General features: G+C 40.7%; 1 protein-coding gene across 2 annotated transcripts in view; it reads left to right on the top strand.

Moving 5' to 3' along the window:
• The window catches only part of RPRD1B (regulation of nuclear pre-mRNA domain containing 1B), a 65,159-nt gene that overhangs the window by 28,845 nt on the left and 13,441 nt on the right, over window positions 1-22,873 (top strand). Inside the window, exons 5-7 of one of the 2 annotated variants that reach the window (XM_023724735.1) lie at window positions 1,290-1,416; window positions 6,934-7,109; window positions 8,594-11,254. In XM_023724735.1, the coding sequence (XP_023580503.1) occupies window positions 1,290-1,416; window positions 6,934-7,109; window positions 8,594-8,620 (330 nt within the window). In that variant the 3' untranslated portion in view covers window positions 8,621-11,254. Of the gene's footprint in view, window positions 1-1,289; window positions 1,417-6,933; window positions 7,110-8,593; window positions 11,255-22,873 lie in introns of those variants that run through there. The other variant, XM_004370352.2, reaches the window with a different exon arrangement.

The following is a 22,873-nucleotide window of genomic DNA, read 5'->3' as shown; positions in this document are numbered from 1 at the left end:
ACTTAATTACAGTCAAAGAAAATGAGGCCCAAGGAGGCAGATTGAGTAACTTGTCCAGTGTCTTAATTTGAGTCTAGGCCTCTGACTTCAGAGCCCATTCTCTTTTCATTGGGTTATGCTGCCTCTCGTTTTGCCCAAAACAGCTTTACTTTATTACATTTAAAAAAAAAAAACAAAAACTCCAAACCCGTTGCCATCAAGTCAATTTCGACTCACAGCGACCTCTATGGAACAGAGTCGAACTGCCCTTTTTAGGGTTTCCAAGGCTGTAATCTTTACGGAAGCAGACTGCTGCATCTTTCTCCTACAGAGTGCCTGGTGAGTTTAAACCTCTGACCTTTTGGTTAACAGATGAGTGCTTAATCACTGTGCCACCAGGGCTCCTTAGTGATAGCACTGTTAGGTCATATATCTTTAGGTTTAAAAACTATAACTCAAACAGCCTTAATTATCCACTTTCAGTATAATCTAACTGTCACCTCCAGAGTCATTTACTACTAGGTTGTTATGGACTGGCTGACTTGTCAGCGGAGCCCTGGAGGCACAGTGGTTAAGAGCTTGGCTGCTACCCAAAAAGGTTGGCAGTTCGAATTCACCAGCCGCTCCTTGGAAACTCTGTGGGACAGTTCTACTCTGTTCTGTAGCGTCGCTATGAGTCAGAGTCAACAACGACAGCGGGTTTGATTTTTGGTTTTAACTTGTTAGCATTCTGTGTTTTCTGACAATTTAATAAATCCCTTCTTTCATATACACAGACCGTACATTCTTTGTTTGCTCTTCTCAGTTTTTTGCTCCTTTGTTTATAATTAATGAGTTTGACACATTTAATTTTGGGAGTGGCTGCCAAAATGAAAATGTCACCTTTGTTTGCAAAGCAAACCCAAGAAAGAATTGAAGTAGGTATGTACATTTCATTTAATCAGTCAAAATACAGTTGACAAACATCTCATGTTATGTACTGGAAATCATGCATCATTTGAAACTAAGCAATATGAACCAGACTCTCTTTCCTTAGTTGCCAAAGACATGCTCTTTTAAATTTTTTTTTAAAAAGAATTATACAGAATTTCATTCTTGTTCTCCTAAGGACTTAGAAAAATTAATTGTATACGTTATCTTAGAATTCATATTATTGACTTCAGTGTAAGCTCTGGGGCTAAGAACAGTTTTTTTCAATGTCAGGAAAGACAGGATTTAGAATTTGTCTCCACCTCATTTAACTCCAACTAATTTTCTTCAAACCACCATATCTCTTAATGGATAGTGTTGTTTGTGTTTTCATTGTACAGACTGAGGAACTAATCAAAGCTTTGCAGGATCTGGAAAATGCTGCATCAGGGGATGCTACTGTCCGACAGAAAATTGCTTCTCTGCCCCAGGAAGTGCAAGATGTTTCTCTTTTGGAAAAAATAACAGGTGAGAAGGTAGATTCTGGATGAAAGATAAGGAAAGAGGAAAGTATCTCTTATTGTGTCAAATCCTAGGACATGATTATGTCTGCAGGCATAGACTTTCCATGCGAAATGCTCTGCCGTCTTGGGATTTGTATACATAGCTCATATGCTGAACAGTGAAGCTGCTGGAATAGTCAAAGCTTGAATAGTGATTCTAGGAATTAATACAGAAATGCTGGGAGGCCACAACCTATGGCACTCTAAGTAAGGCCTGTTGAAAACATAGTGTAAATTATTGGGGGGCAGGGGAGTGGTAGGGGAAGCATTAACTCATGACCCTCTTACTAAAAGAAAAAAGTTTGATACAGTGCTATGGGATTTATACAATGTGTGCTGCCACACCCCGTAGATTATAGTGCTTCTGCTGCCGGGAACTCCAGGTGTGTATTGTTAGTCTTGTCATTTTGCATTAATGGTGATGGTCCCTCCTCCCCTTCCTCCCTCCCCCGCCATTAACAAGGAAGGGCAGTTGATGTTATTCCCACTTTATGCATGGGAAATTGAAAGGAGGGAATGAACCATGAACTAATATTTGTAGATTATACTTTGTGCTAGGTACTTCTGCTCTTCATGATAATTTTTTGAGATTGCTGAATTGTATATCCCCGTATTTGCATAGGAAGATATTAAGGCTTTGAGAGGTTAGGTGTCTTACCCAAGGTCACATGAGTAGTGGATCTCGGGATTCCAACCTAGGCTGCAAAACTCTTCTTTCCCTTATAAAAGCCCAGAACTTTATTTCCACTGTCTTCCGAGGTCCACCGTTTTCTCCCCTTTAGTTCCTTGACTTGTCCACTTCTCTAACTTCCTCCATATCCATCTAAAGGAAATCAAGGTCAGTCATGAAATATTTGCTTCATTCAACAAATATTCAAGGCCCACTGTGTGGCAGATGCTGTTGGCATCCCACCCAGACTCCTGGCCCACCCCAGTGGTTAGGAGTTAAATGCCAAGAAGAAAGATGAAGCAGAGTATGGGCGCAGAGAATGATTGGGGAAGATATTGTTTAAATGTGACCAAGGAAGGACTTTCTGTTGAGATAATATTTGAGCAGAACCGATTGCTGTCGAATTGGTTCGGACTCATAGTGACCCTGTAGGACAGAGTAGAACTGCCCCATAGGGTTTCCAGGGAGTGGCTGGTGGATTCGAACTGCCAACCTTTTTGGTTAGTAGCCCAACTCTTAACCATGAAAATGAGGAAACAAGCTGTGAGGCTGTTGTGGGGGGTGGGGTGGGGGGAGGAAGTACGACCCAGGCAGAGGGAACAGTCCATGTAAAGACCTTAGGCGGGAGAGTGCTTAGTTGGAGAAACACCACGGAAACCTTCTAAGTGATACAAGAAGTATTTTCGCTCACTCCCTCTGCTTCCCCAGCTCCAGCAATTCAACCCTGCTGGTACCTACAATCCACTGATCCCTCTAAGTTTTCTTAGTCTTCACTCCCCTTATGTCCTCATTTTATTCTTCCCCCAGCTTAGAGTCCATGATATATATTTATAGTCACTCCCTGACAACTTCCTTTTTCTCTTCTCCTTCATTGTAGACTCCTGGAAGAATCCTCAAACTGGTTAAATCCAACTTCTTTTCTATTCCTTTCTTGTACCTACATAGCTAAATGTGGCTGGGAAAACAAGTCACACACCTTGGCTGTGTGCTGGCTTTTCCTCCTGTTTCTGTGGATGGATGTGATGTTTTCTAAACCAGCCCTCTACTTGTGTGTTCGACTTGATTCTTCTCACCTACCCAAGGACATTGCTCTAACAAGTCTCCTTTCTCTTGCATCTTCAGTTTTTTTTTTCTTCTTCTTCTTTTTCTTCTACTGGATTATTCTCAATAGCATAAAACATGTATTTTTTTCCCACATAGGAAACATTTTCTTGACTATATCTTCCAGCTACTGTCCTGTTTCTCTGTTCTTGATAGCATGACACCCTCAATGGATTGTCTGTGCTCATCTGTCTCTGCTTCTTTTCCTCCTATTCTCTCTTGCTTCTGCTTCATTGAAACTGCTTTCGTCAAAGTTACTGATGACTTCAATGTTGCTGAGTCCAATGGTGGTGTCTCTATCCTCATCTTAACTTGACCTCAGTTACATTTGGCCCAGTTGATCATTTCCTCTTCCTGAAAGTGTTTACTTGGTGTGGTAGACAGAGCAGTGACCCCTTCCCTCCCTGCCCCTAAGATGTCCACGTCCCAATGCCTGGAACCTGTGAATGTGTTACCTTGCATGGCAGATGGAACTCTGCTGATGTGATTAAGTTAAGGATCTTGAGATGGGGACGTTATTCTCAGTTGCCCAGGTAGGTCCAGTATAATTAGAGGGTCTTCTGCAAGAGGGAGATAGGATGGCCAGGGTCATAGAATGAGATGTGACTATGGAAGCAGAAGTCAGTAGAGAGAAAAGAGAAATATTTGAAGAATGCTATGCTGCTGGCTTGAAGATTAAGGAAGGGGCCATGAACCAAGGAATGCAGGAGGCCCCTAGAAGCTAAAAAAGGCAAGGGAACAAATTCTTTCCCCTGCAGTTTCCAGAAGGAACACAAGCCTGTCAACACCTTGATTTTAGCCCAGTGAAACTGATTTCTGACTTCTGACCTCCGGTAACATAAGATAATAAATTTGTGTCATTTTTCAGTCACTAAGTCTGTGGTAATTTGTTATAGCAGAGTGGAAAGCTAGGACCCCACATTAGCCTGACTCTCCTCCTCTCTCACTGGCCATGCCTTTTCAGCTTCTTTGCTGGTTTCCTCATGTCTCCTTGACCTCTTAATGTTGAGTACTTAGTCCTCTACCCCAGCTAGTTTCACTGATAATTGGCCTTATGCAATCTGATGACTATGAATTGGAATTGATTCTCTGGCAGCGGGTATGGTTTTTTGGTATTCTCATGACTTTAAATAACCATTGATATATGCTGATGATTCCCTAACTTACATCTCTAGCTTTGACCTCCCCTTTGAACGTCAGACCCATTACATCCAACTTCCCCAGGTATGTCTTTGTTTACCTATTGCCTTAGTGAGGCCTACCCTGACTACCGTATTTGAATTGCAGTTTCCCTCCTTCCTACTCCCCATCTTCCATTCCTTCTCCTCTGCCTTATTTTTCTCTGTAGTTCTCATAAATAAGTAAGATACAGTATATGGTTTCTCTTCCTACTTGAGAATATAAACTCCTTGTGGGCAGAGATTATTTGCCTGTATTGTTCCCTGCTCTGCCTGAGGGCCTAGAACATTGTCAGAGGAGCTCAAATATTTGTTAAGCTAATTGGAAGGTTTTGAGCAGAGGATTGGTGGGTATAAAAGCTTGATTGCAGTGAGTATAAGGGATAATAGGAGGAGAGGAAGTAGATACAGGGAATATAGACAACTCTTGAGGAGTTTTGCTGTAAAGGGGAGCAAAGAAATGGGCAGTAGCTGGACAGTGATGTGGTCTGCGGAAGATAGACCAGCATGTTTGTATGCTGATGGTAGTACTCCAAGAGGGAGAGAGAGAAATTGGGGATGCATAGGGAAAGATAGGGGACAGTTGCAGAAAGTGAATATTTTTGGGTAAGGAAGAGGGAATGGGATGCCAGTACACAAGCAGAGGCTGGCGGAAAGAGGCACACAGCCACTCACCTTGTATAACCGGCAGGGCAGAGCGCAGGAGTACAGCTGCGGGTAGCTTCCCTGAAGTGAGCGTCTTATGTCTACGTTTTGACTGCATGATTTCTATAACTCATAAACTATTACAAATTATATTTCTGGATTGTAATTATTTGTGTAAATGAATTGTCTACTATCATACAGTTCTTAGAGGTAGGAATTGATTTTTAAATATCTTGGTGTTTTCCTTGCCATTTTTGCTCTGGACAGTGAAACATTTTAGTCATTAAAAAAAAAAGAGATCATATACTCAAGCAGTGACAAAGCTAAAACCAACCTAACAGCCCCAATAGCTCGTTCAGACTGTACCACCAATCTAGAATAATCAATTTTGCTGTCTTCTACCTTCCATGACAGATTGTCTCTTTTCTTTCCTCTGTGTGTTGTTTTTTCCATATATGTCATAGAACCAGATTGGGGACATTGGGACGGGATTTATTCTGTTTTGCTCCCTCCTTTCTTTCACTAAGAGCATTCTTTTATTTCCTTATCCCTGAGGAGAGTTGAAATGCCTCATCTCCGGCATCAGACCCAGTGTGGAATCCCTCAACAGTTCATCTCCCAATATTGATATTAAGAAGGCATCTAAAAGCCAGACAGAATGTTTGCCTAACAGATGCCATGTTAGGGATACTTAAATCCCAGTCACCCATGAAAATGCTGAGGTCTCTCACCTCTGATGACCTGCATTCGTAGGGACCAGTGTATCTGCATCACTATGTAACTCCCTTTTAGGTTGTTCCATAAGACACTGGAGTCTCTGGTGTTCTTTGTTTCAAAGTACTACCCTACTGTTTTGATCTTTACAGGCCTTTAAAAAAAAAACAGAGAGATCTATATATTTAAAGTTCTAATATCACCATCACCCAGTTCTTTATAAATACAAATACACATCCTCCTACTTTTTCCTTTTGTTTCTTCCTCTCACTTCCTAATGTGTTGAGCCTTTGCTCACTACTTCTAAGAATATCCTTTCTCATACTAAGAGACTTCAGCATAGTTTTTTTTTTTTCTTTTTTTCCCTAAGCCAATAGTTGCAACTTGTTAATTGGTCAGGAAATCAGTCTGGGAGGTAATGACCAACATTTTTTAAAAATGTAATAGGATAGTAGTTAGAACCTTTTGCACATAGTAAGGGTAGGTATTGTTTTATGAAACTTCTGTTTCTTTTTTTCTTATATACGTGTCAAAAAGTGTATTTCTTTCTTTGGGTCATGTTCAAAGGAATTTGAAAGCCTCTGTCTTTATCAGACTCTGTGTTTTGCACAATACAGGAGAGAGCTCATTACATCCAGGCTCAGGGTTTATGGTTTAAGAGGTGGAGTCCTATACGTTCATATTAGAAACCTGCTTTTGAGTCCCACCTCCTCAGCTAACAATGATACCGAACCCATATGCGTTTTCACACTTAAGAGACGAGTGCTTCCTTTCTTACTTAAGAAGAATGTGCAAAAGAACACTTAACAAAATTATATAAACAAAAGCACTTTGGAAATCTCAGAGGCAAGGAAAAATCATTTCAAGCATGATTTTAAATGTCTCTTTCTGCTTGTTTTATTTGTGAAACTTTTACAGGAATAGGCATTTAGAAATCCTTTGCCAGATTCCCCTCCCTGTCTAATTGCCTCACTTCAGGTAATTCAGAAATGTCCTATCTTGTTGATGGGAGCGAGTGCCTTTGGATTTCTCAGTCAGCCAATCAATTGTTCAAAGGTTCTGGCTTATTCTTGGACTCTGGGAGAGAAACTGTTAACCTTCCCCTAGAAATGTTTGTAATTGTGCCTATGTAATTTGTATATTGTCTCTATTTTTTTGATCCATTTGTACGTAGACAAAGAGGCAGCTGAACGTCTTTCAAAAACAGTGGATGAAGCATGTCTGTTACTAGCAGAATATAATGGGCGTCTGGCGGCAGAACTGGAAGACCGGCGCCAGCTGGCTCGGATGTTGGTGGAGTATACCCAGAACCAGAAAGATGTTTTGTCAGAAAAGGAGAAAAAACTAGAAGTGAGTATTTTGCAAGGCAGACCCAGAGTTCCCTAGTTTTCCTTCCTGTAGCCCACATTAGGAGATTTTTATAATGCCTTCATTAACACATTTTTGTCTTTTTTAAAAATTCATGAAATGGGAACATTTATTAGACTCCATAATTATTTGAGCCTACTTGAAAATTGAAGTTACATTTTTATGTGTCCAGGAAAGAACAGATTGGATTGCAGGAAACAAACAGAGAACTCTTAATCATAGCATTTAAAATCTAAATATCACTTTAGTTTGAACTTAAATTTTTTAAAAAAATTATAAATTGAAGTACAGAAAGAATAGAGGAGGTAAGCAAAACCAAAGAACGTTTATTTGGTAGTATTTGGGACGTGCTTAAAAATTTCTTTCTTTGGGTCATATTGAGGTTTATTTCTGACTTGTATCCATACTAAGGCCAGTAAGTAGGCAGTCTCCAAGCTCTGTCTGTAGTCAGTTCTAAAATTTCACAGTAATGTTTATGGAGCCGTGTTCTCAAACTGTGGAGAAGGAACTCCCTTCTACCCTGAGTGAGGACATTAGTCTGAGTGTCCTTGGGAGGAGGTTCGAAAACAGTTCCTTGCTATGTACTTGTTTGGCTTCTTAATTAAGTACATCGTGGTTTAACCTCAATGCTTCATCCCTTGGGATGACAGCCAGAAGTGCGGGCCTTTGGGAAACCTTGCTTACCCTAAGCTGCTAGGCTTCCTTTTCAGGAGTGCCTATTCTTCTCTTTTTAAAAGGTGTGGAAAAGAGTTTGCTGCACTGGTTTTGTTAAGGGAGGCCAGTTTTGAGTTGGAGAATCAATCACATTGCATTACAAGGAAAACCTCTTAAATTCCACTTGGCATAGATGGGGGGGTATGGTCCCCCCCGCCTCCCTGCACTATGGAAATACCCGTTCTCTGGCACAGAGGGAGGAAAAATTGAGCTTCTAGCCCTAGTGACTGAGATTGTGTTTGCCTTTCACACATCTGACTTGAGGGGGGAAATGAGTGATCGGCACTTTTTACCCTTACCTGCAGTGGTTGTGAGAGCCATGATGGGTAGTGGTAGTGGGAACTTCATATTGCTAGCCAGCTTGAATATGGAAGATGGGAAACGGCTGTCAAAATAGTATGTCGTGGCTTTAGAAGTCAGCACTGACCAGAAATCCTAAAGGGAGTTTCACAGGCAGTACCAGACGGTCATTTATCTGAAATGCTCATCTTTCGCTGAGGAAGCATTTTCAGCACTGTGCCCCGGGACTAATAAGACAGTGTAATTAATGATTCTGGTTGTAAGTCACCATGCCATCTGTTGAACTGCCCCTTGGCGACACATTAAGGGCTTTCTCTGATCTGTCAGACATTGATTATCATGAGCAGCTGTTGGGTGGAACGTGGCAGGCTACCATAGAGGACAGAATCTTTGAGAAGAAGATTGGGCTGATAGAGTCGGTTAACTCTTTGCTCTGTTTCCCCTCCCCACAGTCACACTTCTCTCTGTACGTTTCTTGAGGAATCATTCTGGTTTCTATGGAACCAGTTGTCTGTTGGATGCCACAGAAGATCATTAAGACAGAGAAAGGAATCAAATTTGGGTCTGTTCTGTAGCTTTCCAGCCTCCATTTCTGAACTCATCTGGGTGTTGGAATTTCATTGCTTACAAAGCAGAACAGGAAGGTCCCACCACTGGAAAGTGAAGATTCTGAATTAAAGGTTCTCCATCCGAATTCATGTCTCTCAGCCACTTGAACAAATTCATTCATTGTAAAAATGGAGCTAAATTTCCTGCATTTTAAAACACACAACTAGATACAAGAGAATATGTTGAAAGGTAGCTTTATCCATCCTTTTTAAAATGTGAACAGTTTCCTTCCAGAATCTAAGGTGTTTCTCTGAACATCCCACATTATTCTGGTCTTATTCCATTATATGGGGATGGTAAAACTTCTAAGTATATGCCACATGAAAGATGCATTAATACTATGAACTCTAAGGCCACCCATAGTTTTTTTTCCCCCCTCATTTTTGCAGAGACATATCCATTCTCCCACAGAGATTTTTTCCTTTCTGCTTATAAAATCAAAGAATTGGGCTGACAAAAAAGTGTCGTTTTAAATTACATTATTTTCCCCAAATCCTCTATAAGTCTGTTATTGATGGGGGCAGTACATAAGGTATACCTACCTTTATAACATTCCGTTTTTTTTAACACAGCCAGTCCTTGTTTTAAAACTGCCACGTTAGAATGATTAAATGTTTTTTATTGTCTTCTATGTATAAATATGTGGAATTCTTACTTTTTGGAAATGTATTTGATTGGTAGCCTTTCCTTCCCAAAGTTCTAGTAGTAGTTTAATTTGTTAATCCTTATTTTTATTTTTTAGTTTATATTTTCCTTTTTGTAGCATACATACCTTTTTTTCTCTTTCATGTGAAAATTTTATGTTAGATTTTTTAGTGGCTCCTGGACTTTGAGAGAAGAAATGTGATAATTCAGACCCAGGATGATTTAGACTTTACACTGTTGTAGGAAGAGGGAGTTAGGGAATAGAAAGAGATTATGTTTCTGCCCTCAAGGAAATCATATTCTAGCATAAACAGCATAGGTGAACATAAAATCAAACCAAGTAATTGTACATAATGTAGATTAAGGAAAGCCCACACACTTCCTGGCAGGCTGTAAAGCCTTTGGTAAAAGGAGACTGCAATCGAAGAAGAGAAATGTGTTTTTAAATGGGGAACAGCCAGCCTAGAGCAGACAGTCAGGTGTGTGAAGAAAGACGAAGAGATAGAGGGTGTGGGAGGGAGGTGCTGGAGACCACAAGTGGAGACGTCAACAAAACCTATGCCAGTGAGGAGGTGTACAGAGAGAGATGAGCAATGCGTGCCCTCCCCTCAAAGGGATCACACTATAGTGGGGGAGAAACGTCAGCATCAAGGAGTTAGAATAGAACGGGAGAAGTGTTGTAAGTAAGGGGGATATCTGAAATCATTGTGTTTAAATTGAAGTAGACCAAGAAAAAAAATAAAAATGCTCCTAATAACATCAGATATTTATTAAAATTATAAGAGAATTACCAAACTCACAGGCAGTTTCTGAACACCATGATGCCTCAAGCAGGTCTCTCAAAAAGCCAGCTAGACTTTGTGCTCTCTGAGTGCTCCTACAGCACCAGGAACCTATTTGTTCCTCAATAAATGTTTGTTCTATGAGTGAAATCAATCACTTGAGGTAACCTTTTTCTATAAAAGAAAAGTTTTTTAAGTTTACATTAAAAGTAGCTTAACAAATCTGATTTAATTTTGGTTGTAAAGAATATGTTAGTACAGAAAGGTGACAGGATATTTGATAGAAACTTCTGTGGGTTTTCTCCTTTGTGCTACTTTTCTTTTTTCCTTAAAGTAGAATCGTGATTCATTTTGAGATGTTAATTTTTTTACCATCTGTTTTTGCTTCTGGACATCACGGTTGGCATTGGCCTACTGCCTTTCCCTTAAACTGTGGCAGCCTAGAAGGAGAGCTGTTGGAAATCTGTTTGTAATGTACACAGGAAAACCTAGAAATGGGAAAGAAGGCATGCAGAAGGAAGCAGAAATAGCCCAAAGGTGAGGTTAAGGAATGTGGAGGATATAGAAGAAGGTTGTTTTTAAAAGATAAAGGCCCAAGATACCAGAAAAGCCTCCAGACATCAGTTCTTAGACAAAGGGAAGGCTGGTTTCTGGTTGACAGAAGTGACTTACCCCAAGTCACTGCTAGATGCTCATAAGCAATAGTCTGAGTGGATTGGACCAAGTTCCTGTCTTGTCAGTTTGAATGAAGCATAATGTGGGTATGTTCTGTCAGAGTGATCGGAGCATGTGGAAGAGTGTGAGAGAGAGAGACAAACCTATATGTGAAAACATTGAAGAGAAAAAGGATCAGGTACCTGTAGTTTTATCACCTTAACATATCAGTTATTTTCATTCAGATCATAGTATTTGACTGTCAGTGATCTAGAACTGAGACAGTCCTGTGTGTGGTACACGTGACGGATGAGCACAGAGCTTGTTTGCCACACATGGAAGAATTCTGAAGAAGTGCTCCTAGTTGCAGATTTTTTTTTTATTGAGGTGAAATTCACATAACATAACATAAACCTTTTTAAAGTGTACAGTTCACTGGTGGTTAGCACATTAAGTGTTGTACAACCACCACTTCTACCAAGCTCCAGAATACTTTCATCACTCCAGAAGAAAACCTAATATTCATTAAACAATCACCCCATTACCATCTCCCCCCAGTTCCTGGCAACCACCAGTTTGCTTTCTGTCTCTCTGGATTTGCCTTTTCTAGGTATTTCATATACACATGGGATCATCTCACTTAAAATAATGTTTTCAGGGTTCATCCATATTGTGGCATGTGTCAGTACTTCATTCCTTTTTATGGCTGAATAATATTCCATTGTATGAATATCCCATGTTTTATTTATTCATTCATTCATGGACATTTGGATTGTTTTCACCCTTTGGCTCTTGTGAGTAGTGCTGCTATGAACATTTGTGTACAAGCATTTGAGTATCTGTTTTCAGTTCTTTTAGGTCATAACTTTTTGAGGAACCATCAAACTGTTTTCCACAGTGGCTGTACCATTTACTTTCCAACCAGTAATGTGTGAGGACTCAGTTTCTCCATATCCTCATCAACACAAAATTTTTCTGTGCATCTTTTTTTTTTTTTTTTAATAGCCATCCTAAAAATCAAAAAATCAAACCGTTGCCGTCAAGTCAGTTCCGACTCATAGTAACTCTATAGGCCAGAGCGGAACTGCCCCATAGGGTTTCCAAGGAGTGGCTGGTGGATTCGAACTGCTGACCTTTTGGTTAGCAGCCAGAGTCTTAACCACTGTGCCACCAGGGCTCCACAGCCATACAAGTGGGTGTTAAGTGGTACCTCATTGTGGAGCTTCTTTATATTGGTTGGTTATATTTGTTAGTGGCCATCAAGTTGGCCCCCAACTCATGGTGACCCCATGCACGGTGGAATGACATGCTGCCCAGTTCAGCATCATTGCCTTGATCAGTAGCAGATCAGACTGTTGTGATCCGTAGGGTTTTCATTGGCTGAGTTTTGGAAGTAGATTGCCAGGCCTTTTTTCCTAGACCTGTATAGTCCTATATCAGATAATAGACCTTTATTGATTTTATGATTTGCAAATATTTTCTCCCAACCTGTAGGTTGTCTTTTTACTTTCTTGATAATATCCTTTGAAGCACAAAAGTTTTTAAATTTTTAGGAAGTCTGATTTATCTGTTTTTTTGTTGTTGTTGCTCATGCTTTCAGTATCGTGTCTGAGTATCCATTGCCAAATCCAAGGTCATGAAGATTTACCCTTAGTTTTCTTCTAAGAGTTTTATGGTTTTAGCTCTTGGATTTAGGTCGTTGATCCATTTCGAGTTAATTTTTAAGTATGGTATGAGGAAAGGATCCAACTTCATTCTTTTACTTGTGGATGTCTGGTTGTTCCAGTACCATTTGTTGAAGAGACTATTCTTTCCTCATTGGATGTTCTTGGCATCTGTGTCAAAAATCAGTTGACCATAGATGTATGAGTTTATTTTTGGACTCTCAATTCTGTTCCATCAGTCTATTTGTTTATCGCTCTGCCGGTATCACACCGTTTTGATCACTGTAGCTTTGTGGTAAGTTTTGAAATTGGGAACGTGAGTCCTCCAACTTTGTTCTTCTTTTGAATTTCAAGATCATTTTGGCTATTCTGGGCCTCTTGCAATTCTGTATGAATTTGAGGATCAACTTTTCCATTTCTGCCAAAATAGTCTTAAAATTTTAATAGGGTTTGCATTGAATCTGTAGATCATTTAGGGGAGTATTGCCATCTTAACAATATTAAGTTTTTCAGTCTGTAAATGTGAGATGTCTTTCTGTTTATTTAGGTCTTTAATTTCTGCTGCAGATTTTTAAAAAGCACCCTACAATGCTACTTACTGATACATTTGACATTCCAAAGGCCCTGTTTAGGTGCTGTAGTAACAGGGGCCACAGATTGAGGGCAGTAGTGTTGCCTTTCCAGTAGGCAGCGTTAACCTCCATTCACCTCTGAAAAGTGGCTCCAGGGCACAGTCATGACATCAGCTTTACTCTACAATGTAAGGTGACACATAGAGGCCTGGATGTCTAGGTAAAGTTGTTAACAGGATTACTGAGCTGGACAGAACCTTAGAGATCCTGTAATATGACTTCTAAATTGCTGAAGAAACTGAGACCCAGACGAGGGAGTTGGCCACAGACCAGGAATAGAACCCAAGGCAAATGTCTGGTAACTTCCCATCAGGTTGTGTTTCTTTCTTTCTTTTAATCTGAATCCGTGAGGTCAACAGCAGGGAGACATCCTACACAGAAGTGTAGCCACAGTTGAGTTACTTGAATGATCTGCAAGATATCAGAGATGATATCTCATTTAGGGGGAGTAAAATGCTTGCATGAAAGCATTCCAGAGTGACCTCAGAGAAAGCCTTTCTAAGTTTGAGAGAACCCACTGTGCCACCAAGGTTCTAAGCATCCTTCTCACTGAAACTGTGCTGTTTCTCCCCAACTTGTTACCTCCCCTTTGGCTGTAATGAGTACTCAGGAGTAGAGCCTTTATTTCAGATGGTACAGCTGGAAAAGGAGAAGTGGTCCAGAATCCAACATTGCTTTGTGACTCTTTATATTTCTGTTTGCAACTTGGTTATAACAACTTGAGAAATTCTTTGGCTGTAGCTGAGGGGTGCTAAACCAAACTGAGGGCCATCTGTTGTTTTTGGCAGCATCCCCCACCTCCCTGCAGGGTGCAGATGGTTAGAAACTTTCGTTTCCATAATGGGACAGGCGGTAGGTGGAGATAGAGAGCCCTTTTTGTCAGCTTTGTAGTGTATTCTCTCCCTTCTCCATGATGATCAAAGCCAGTATCTTGTCCATCAGGGTAAGGGCGGGTGATAACAGGTGATCTCATCCTCAGTTTAGATGAGAAAGAAAGCTCAGGCTTAACATGAGTAATTCAAGATCACAGAGAAAGTCAGTGAAGACGAGAGCCTGGATCTCCTGACTCCTGGCCAGTGTTCCATCCACTGAGTTCTCCTGGATGGCCCTGCCTAGAGCTGTTCATTGTGGCTCTGCCTGGCCTGACCCGACCTACCCACCCAGCCCTCTACACTCACTGCCCTTGCTTAGCAGGTAATTGTTTCCTCCCTAGACTAGCAGAGCTGTCAGCACCATGGGCTGTCAGGACAGTTGTTGAAGGAAGTCAGTCTGCTTACACCTGTCAAGTGGTCATGGGGGGCTTGCACTCAGATCCATTCCCACACAGCAGCTCACTGTTTTTTCATCCCTGTTTTGATATGGGAGACTTTTTTCTCCCCTAGACTTCCCCCCAATCCACGGGGACTTCCTTGAGATGATGTGTAGTTCTGTGAGCGATTTGAAGTACAGAGGCTATATGTTGGGTCCTTGGATTCCTTCCACCCATTGCAGTCGCTGCTGACCCTGTGAGGCTGCAGGACTAAACGTGCCTTTTTTTTTTCCTAAATGCATTTTATAGCTCAGGCCAGATTTGCAGCTGGAACTTTTGTTTGGGAATGTTTGTTCTTCATATGTTACAATGTGAAACCTTTTATACTTCTGCATCTCTTTTCACTGCAGGGAAGAAATGCCACATTACAATGTACTTCACATACTTGTGACCTATAGGCAGGATTTGCCAACATTTGAGACTTTGCAAAAATGACAGTTTCACAGCTGTCCTGGCAAGAACTCTGTACTTTTTTTTTTAAACCAAGCATGCGATACTTTTAGCCATAGTAGTGTTTTCATATTTAAAGCCCAACTTCTGGTGGTTCCTCTTGCTGTCTGGAGCTGCTCCACTGAATTTCACCTGATGTATGTAGCACTAACTTTTTATATTCATAAAGTGCACGTACATGTTAAGTCAAAACAGCGTCTGGGTTTCTTGTCACTGCTTGCCTGTCAGAATACCCGTTCTTATTCAAGTAATACTCTGTTCTTCTCCCTCACACGCCTCACCCCCCCCATTATAAAAGTAATACATCATAGGAAGCTTAGTCAAATAAGCATAAAGGAAATAATCTCATTACTCAGAGAGTAACTGCTTTTAATTTTGATACAGTAGAATAACTACTTTTGTTTTTCTCCCTATTTTAAAATTAAAATAGTTGATCATAATGTGTAGACAGTTTTCTGTCATGCTTTTTTTACTCAATGTGATCGTTTTTCCTTGTTAACAAAAACTTTATAAACATTTTAAATGACTGCTTAAATATCTGTGTTTGGATATTCAGTGATTAGTTTTATTGGGCATTTATGTTTCTCTTTTTTTTTTACTTTGGACTAACTTTCAGTATTTGTATTAATTGTTTCCTGTAGATTTCTAGAAATGGATTGTGTGTATGTTCAGATGTCCATTTGTCTTTAAGTACACTGGAGCATATACATTTCAAGTCTTTGCCACCAGTATGCATTCCTGACTTAGGAATTCTTGCGTTTTTTCAAAGCATATAAGTACTCCAGAAAGACTTTCCACAAGTTAAGTATTCTTCTTTATGAGGAGTAAACATTGAATAGCTTAATTGGACCAATGGGGCACTCTTCTGGGTTCTAAATTATCTTGTTCACATTTGAAACAGCTATGGGAAAATAGCTACTTCTTATTTTAACATTGACTTGAATGAACATAATTTTGAGAGCAGGGGTTCAGATTACAGAAATTTGAGCTTTAGTGGCCAAGTATCTATTTGACCTAGTGGGTGCATGTTATTTTGAGCAAAGGTCTATTTTAGTCTTTATGAATGTTCATGCTACTGTGAAGGTGGGCCTTCTACTCCTGTTTCAGGTTGGGATTTTGCAGAAAGTAAAATTGGATTGTGACATGCTTTGCAATCTTGGAAGTTACATCTCTGACTTTGTTTTTCTCTTTATAAAATGTAGGACTTGAACTAAGATCAAAAAGAGTTTTTTTCTGTGATTAGGGCAAAAATCTTCATGGTTGATTGTAGGCATTCAGTAGTTAAAATTAGGAGGGTCAAAATGAAACCCTCCCAGCCGAAGTCCATGAGGCCCCAAAGGTATGATGTGCTTAATGTAAAGCGGTGATGAGACCAATCAGCAAACCTCCTGTTTGTTCTCTTCCTAATTCAGGTCCTTTATCTTTAAACATCTTTAGGAAAAAGTATGCTTAACTCTCTTGCTTAATTTAGTCATCAGCGAATTTCAATTTAAAAATTTATGAGCAGCCTTCTGAGTATTCTTGGGGTTTGGAGAGTAATTATGAATGGATACATCGCACTTTTTTCCCATGATGTCTGGTATGATGTATGATATGCTTTTCAGAGTCCTTACATTTTGCCCACAGTGCTTCTGTTCTGTGGGGCGTAGATTTACTAGGAGTTATTCCCCGAAAGACACCATTTACCTCAGGGATGATTCATTGGTGATCATCTCTAATGTCCATTCCAGGCTCTTTCTGGCTTTTTCCATTGGGGCCAGTAGTCCTTGCAGCCTTTTAGCTTTGATTTGTTTTTTTATTTATAAAGTAACAATTTCTCCCTTATCAGGGACAACAGGTTCTAACACCCTATCTTAACCTTTCCTTGTCACACAGGGCCTTTAGGGCCATTTAACTTTCCTATCTGCAGAAGAAGTTTCCAGTAGACTGGTTAAAGGTGTTCTTCTCTCCAATATTTAAGAAAAAAAGAAAAAATCTTATGCACACGAACACTCCCTCTACACCACTACCCCTTTCTAGCTACCACCATATCGTATTTTCCCTTGCTGCCTCCTCTTCTTGACCCATTGCAGCTTGGCATGCATCTCTACCATTCCGTTCAAGTGGCAGCCTTCAGAATCCCTGGTACTGGTCTAATCTCAAAAGCTAAATGATACTTTACAGTCTTTCCAGCTCTTGTCTCTCTCTTTTTGTCCCTGTCTGTAGCATTTAATGTTGTTTATTACCCCTTAATGTGTTTTCCTTCTTTGGTTTCTGTGTACCACCCTTCGCTGGTTCTGGTTCTACTTTTTTTGACCTTCCATAAGCTTTTCTCCATCCTTGTCCTGTAAATGTTGCAATTCTTTTAGTCTTTTTCTCATTCTGGACCTTTTCCTTGAGTGACTTAAACTGGCTTCGACTACACTTGGTGGCTTAAATCTACATCTTTGGCCCAGATCCTTCCTTGTAGTTCAGACTCGTATACTTATTTTCACAGATACCTCAAACTTAAAATGGTCAAAACAGGCCGTCTTCTTCATTTTGACCTTTGCTTTCCCTCCTTTCTGTGTCTTGGAAAATGGTATTGCCATTCATTCAGACTAGAGACTAGTCCTCACCCAGTGTCTTACACATCTGTCAGATTGCCCTCCTCTTGTCCTGGACTCTCCTCAGTTCCTCTGCTGTGCCTCTGCCAGGTTGACCTCCCATTTCCCCATCTTTCACATCTAAGTAGTTAAAAAACCATTGTGCTTTGATCTCCTCAATTTTTCTTGAATCTGTGCCCCTTCTTTCAGTTTCTGCCACCACTTCCACCACCTTAGTTCAGGTTGCCATCATCTCTCATCTGGACACTTGCAGTAACCTCATCACTGATCCATCTGCCTTTTATGCCTTGTATCCATTCTTCACATGCAGTCCCTGTGATATTTTCAAAATGCACCTCTGAGCGTGTCATTCCCCTGCTAAAATATTTAAGTGGCTTCTCATTGTTCTTAGGATATAGTCCCAAATCCTGCATGCTGTGTCCTCCTCCTGCCCTTCCGCCCCCCCATGACTTGGCTTCTGCTGACGTCATCAGCCTTCTCTCTCACCATGTTCCATTGCACTTTGTCCATGCTGGCCTTCTTGTGTCTCAGGCTTTGCTTATGCAGTCTCCCCTGCCAGGAACACTCTTCTCCTCTTGTTTCCCATTTCCCACCTCCCACGAGCTGCTGTTACCTAGTTAGTTCCTGTTCATTGTTTATATCTCAGGTCAAACAGGATTTCCTCAGGGAAGTCTTCTCTGAGACCCCATCCCCATCCCTATAAATCCAAGTCCTACTCTCCCCATATATACCATCATGGCTGCCTTTTCCTTCAGAGGACAGAAGAGTGTGCCATGCTGTTGGCAGATTATTTGATTGTTTCTCCCGTCAGACCATAAAATCCTGTCCATGTTGTCACTCTTGAATGTCCAACGCTAGCCTGATGCTTGGCACAGAGCGTCCTGATCTCAGGGTGGTGGGCGCATTGACAGCTGGGCTGATCTCTAGGCTGCATCAAAGTGTATCTTTGATGGGGGCTACTTCCAGTTTAGGGGTGTTACTGTGAGATACAGGCTTTACTCCTCAACCATGCCTGACTGTAGTGACCTTAGACAAATTCCTTCCTGTCTTTGGGCCCGTAGATGGATGAGATGGGGCTATGTGCTACCTAGTTACAAAGAAAGTTCTGTGACTTTTTTTTTCAGTCTCAGAGGTAGACCTTTAAACAAAAAGCGGTGCCCTTGGTCAAGGGTCCTTTCGCTTTTTCAAGTCTGCTTCTAGTAAATGTGCTCATTTTTTTAAGTATATATTCGAATGATTGGTGGGAGGAAAGATTCAGTAGCCCATTAATAATCCTCCTTTTCTTTTTTGCATGTGTTTTCTTAATATATATATCAGGAAGGATAAGTATTGCTTATAAAATAATAGAACATGAGAGGGGCAATTGTTCTTTTTCCCCATCAGATTTATTAATTCATATTCAGCAGTTTAGGAAGTGCCTGGCCTCATTCAAGTCTCACACCACCCCATGGTACAGGCATTATTTCCATTCTTATATGTAAGGTACTAAACCCAGTGAAGGAACCCTGGGTAGCGAGTAGTTAAGTGTTCGGCTGCTAACTGAAAGTTCAGCGGTTCGAACCTACCATGTGCTCCATAGGATAAAGATGTGGCAGTCTGCTTCCTTAAAGATTTACAGGCTTGAAAACCTTATGGGGCAGTTCTGTCCTGTACCAAAAAAAACAAATTCACTGCTGTCAAGTCAATTCCAACTCATAGCGACCCTATAGGGCAGAGTAGAACTACCCTATACAGTTTCCAAGGCTGTAACTCTTTACGGAAGCAGACTGTCACATCTTTTTCCCTTGAGCGGCTGGTGAGTTTGAACCGCTGACCTTTTTTGGTTGGCAGCTGAGTGCTTTAACCGCTGCTCCACCAGGGCTTCTCCCACTCTGTCCTATGGGGTCACCATAAGTCGGAATAGACTCAATGGCAATAGGTTTTTTTTTGGTTCTGTACCCAGTGAGGTGAAGTCATGTGTCACACCATAAGCAAGTGGTGGAGTAGGCATAAGCAAGTGGTAGAGTAGGATATGAACTTGGATTTTCTGACTCCGACTCCTTTTTATTCCACTACAGCCACCTTCTTCCCGTGGTAGGGATGTGCTATCCCCTAGTCCTTTGGAGGAGCTAGGAGGAAAGTGCTTCCTTTCTTTTGTTGTCTGCTGATGGAAAGGAATTGAGATCTTTATTCCTTGTAGAGGGAGCCATATCCCCACACAGTGCAGTAACCTATAGGCTGCCTCACCCCAGGCAGACTTTCTATCACTTAAAATTATGATAAACATTGTGCTTAAGATCATTTTGTATGAAAACTGTCCTTTTCCTTTCTACCTTTTGCTTCTCAGCTACCCTCCAGGAATGCTTGGCTCTCCCAGTAATTGGCTCATAAAGGGGAGATGATTGAAAAGTCTGCACCTTTGATGTTATCTCTACACTAGTACCCTGGCTGTCCACTAAAATGGCCCTTAAGGAAGCCAGTCTGTGGGGTCTTTGCTATTTGCACAAAGCTTGCATGTTTGACGTTTAACTTCAACAAAAAAGACTTAATTAAAAGTAGTTCTTCTTGTACTTAGATATTTTGGCCTTACCTGGTTTTATATAACATGGGAACCAATACATGAATGTAAGCATTTTAAAGGACCCAGGTGCATTTTTTAATAAGGCGTGGTTTTTTTCCCCAACATTTTATATACAAATTGTTTTGTGACATTACTTGCAGTCCCCGTGATATGTCAACACTCTCCCTTTCCATACCCCAATTACCCGTTTCCATCAGTCCAATTTTCCTGTCCATTCCTGCCTTCTCATCATTGCTTTTGGGTGGGTGTTGCCCTTTTGGTCTCGTATGCATGATTGAACTAAGAAGCATGTTCCTCACTTGTGTTATTATTTGTTTTATAGACCTGTCTAATCTTTGGCTGAAGAGTGAACTTTGGGATTGGCCTCAGTTCTGAGTTAAAAGAGTGTCTGGGGGCCGTAGTCTCAGGAGTAATAAGCTGTGGTTTGATTTGTTTGTTTTTGTTAATCTAATTTTTTCAGGTTGTGAATACATAGTTAACAAAATATTTGCCATTTCAACAATCTTCACATGTACAGTTTCAATGACATTAAATATGTCCATCATGTTGTTCAACTGTCACCATTGCCATATTTTTCCATCATCCTTAACAGAAGCCCAGTGTCCCCTAAATAAGTAGTTTTGAAGCATTTTATGAACATTTGTTGAATTGTAGTATTTAGCTTAAAAGTACAGTAAAGTTTGAAAATTTTCACAGTTGTAAAATTGATCTTATTTTTGTTAGTTTCGTTTTTTATTAGTTTAGTTACATGAAGACACTCACTTTTTGTTCTTTCCTTGCTTCTGCAAATCCCTGTCAGATTGGGCTCTCTTTCTCTGTAGAGGCAGTAGAGGCTCCCTTATCACCTTTTGTGCTGAGGGTCCTCTGGCGAGAAGGAAGCACACTGAAAGCACTCTGGTAAAGTTTAAGAAGCCCATTCTTTTTGACTCCTCTGGATGGATGGTTGGATTGCTCTAAGAACATTCCTTAGTTGTAGCCATTTGATCATTTTTCCTTTTGTGAAATACTTTGTGTGTACCTTTATTATTGGTTTTAGTGGTGGAGCTGAGAGGCCTGAGCCGTGGAATTAGAGACAAAATTTCTTCTTTTCCTTGTCTCTTCCCTGGCATTTTACTCTGCAGCTCCAGCCCTGCTGTGACACCCAAGAATGTATTATTTTGAAATGTCGCAGCTGCCACTAAGTCATGTGGGAGCATGGAGCTGGCTGGGCAAGAGGTGCAGGTCAGGGATGGTTTTTGTTCCCACAGGGATATTTGAAGAAAAAAGTGATTATTTTTATGTTCAATTCAAAGATTTGTGTATTGTTATTTTCCTTAAGGAAAAAAAGTAAGTGAATAAATAAATTAATTGTGGTTTAAAGTAGAGGCTGTGATTTCCTTTTTTTAAATTTTTTTATTGTTGTGCTTTAAGTGAAAGTTTACAATTCAAGTTAGTCTCTCATACAAAAATTTGTATGTACATTGTTATGTGACCCTAGTAGCTCTCCCTATACTGTGACAGCACACTCCTTTCCACCCTGGATTTCCCGTGTCCATTCAACCAGCTCCTGACCCTCTCTGCCTTCTCAGCTCACCTCCAGACAGGAGCTGCCCATTTAGTCTCATGTATCTACTTGAGCTAAGAAGCACATTCTTCACGAGTATCATTTTTATGTCCCATAGTCCAGTCTAATCTTTGTCTGAAGAGTTGGCCTCAGGAATGGTTTTAGTGCTGGGTTGACAGAGAGTCTGGGAGCCATGTCTTCCAGGGTCCCTCCAGTCTCAGTCAAACCATGAAGTCTGGTCTTTTACTAGAATTTGAGTTCTGCCCCCCACTTTTCTCCTGCTCCATCAGGGACTCTGTTGTGTTCCCTGTCAGGGTGGTCATTGGTGGTAGCTGGGCGCTATCTAGTTCTTCTGGTCTCAGGCTGATGTAGTCTCTGGTTTACGTGGCCCTTTCTGTCTCTTGGGCTAATACTTTCCTTGTGTCTTTGGTGTTCTTCATTCTCCTTTGTTCTAGGTGGGTTGGGACCAATTGATGCATCTTAGATGGCTGCTCACTAGCTTTTAAGACCAGATGCCACTACTAAAGTGGGATACAGAACATTTTCTTAATAAACTTTGTTATGCCAGTTGACCTAGATGTCGCCTGAAAGCATGGTCCCCAGACCCTGGTCCCTGCTACTCTGTCCCTCAAAGTGTTTGGTTGAATTCAGGAAACTTTTTAGCTTTGGTTTAGTCTAGTTGTGCTGACTTTCCCTGTAGTGTGTGTTGTCCTTCCCTTCACCTACTATCTAGTTAATGAATACCCCTCTCCCTCCCTCCCCACCCTCATAACCATCAAAGACTGTTTTCTTCTGTGTTTAAACCTTTCTTTGAGTTCTTACAATAGTGGTCTTATGTAATATTTGTCCTTTTGCTATTGACTAAATTCACTCAGCATAATGCCTTCCGGATTCCTCCATGTTATGTTTCACGGATTCACCGTTGTTCTTTATAGTTCTGTAGTATTCCACTGTGTGAATATACCATAATTTGTTTATCCATTCGTCAGTTGCTGGGTGCCTAGATTTTTTCCATCTTCTTGCTGTTGTGAACAGTGCTGCAGTGAACATGGGTGTGCATATATCTATTCGTGTGACAGCTCTTATTTCTCTAGGATATATTCCAAGAAGTGGGATTGCTGGATCGTATGGTAGTTCTGTTTGGAGCTTTTTAAGGAAACACCAAATCGGTTTCCAAAGTGGTTGTACCATTTTACATTCCCACCAAGAGTGTATAAGTGTTCCAGTCTCTCTACGACCTCTCCAACATTTATTATTTTGTGTTTTTTGGATTAATGCTAGCCTTGTTGGGGTGAGATG

The sequence above is a fragment of the Trichechus manatus genome, unplaced genomic scaffold, assembly GCF_000243295.1.
Source record: "Trichechus manatus latirostris isolate Lorelei unplaced genomic scaffold, TriManLat1.0 scaffold00008, whole genome shotgun sequence".
In the NCBI taxonomy this organism is placed as follows: domain Eukaryota; kingdom Metazoa; phylum Chordata; class Mammalia; order Sirenia; family Trichechidae; genus Trichechus; species Trichechus manatus.
The sequence above is the reverse complement of the archived record's forward strand: the minus strand, read 5'-3'. Positions and strand labels throughout refer to the sequence as shown.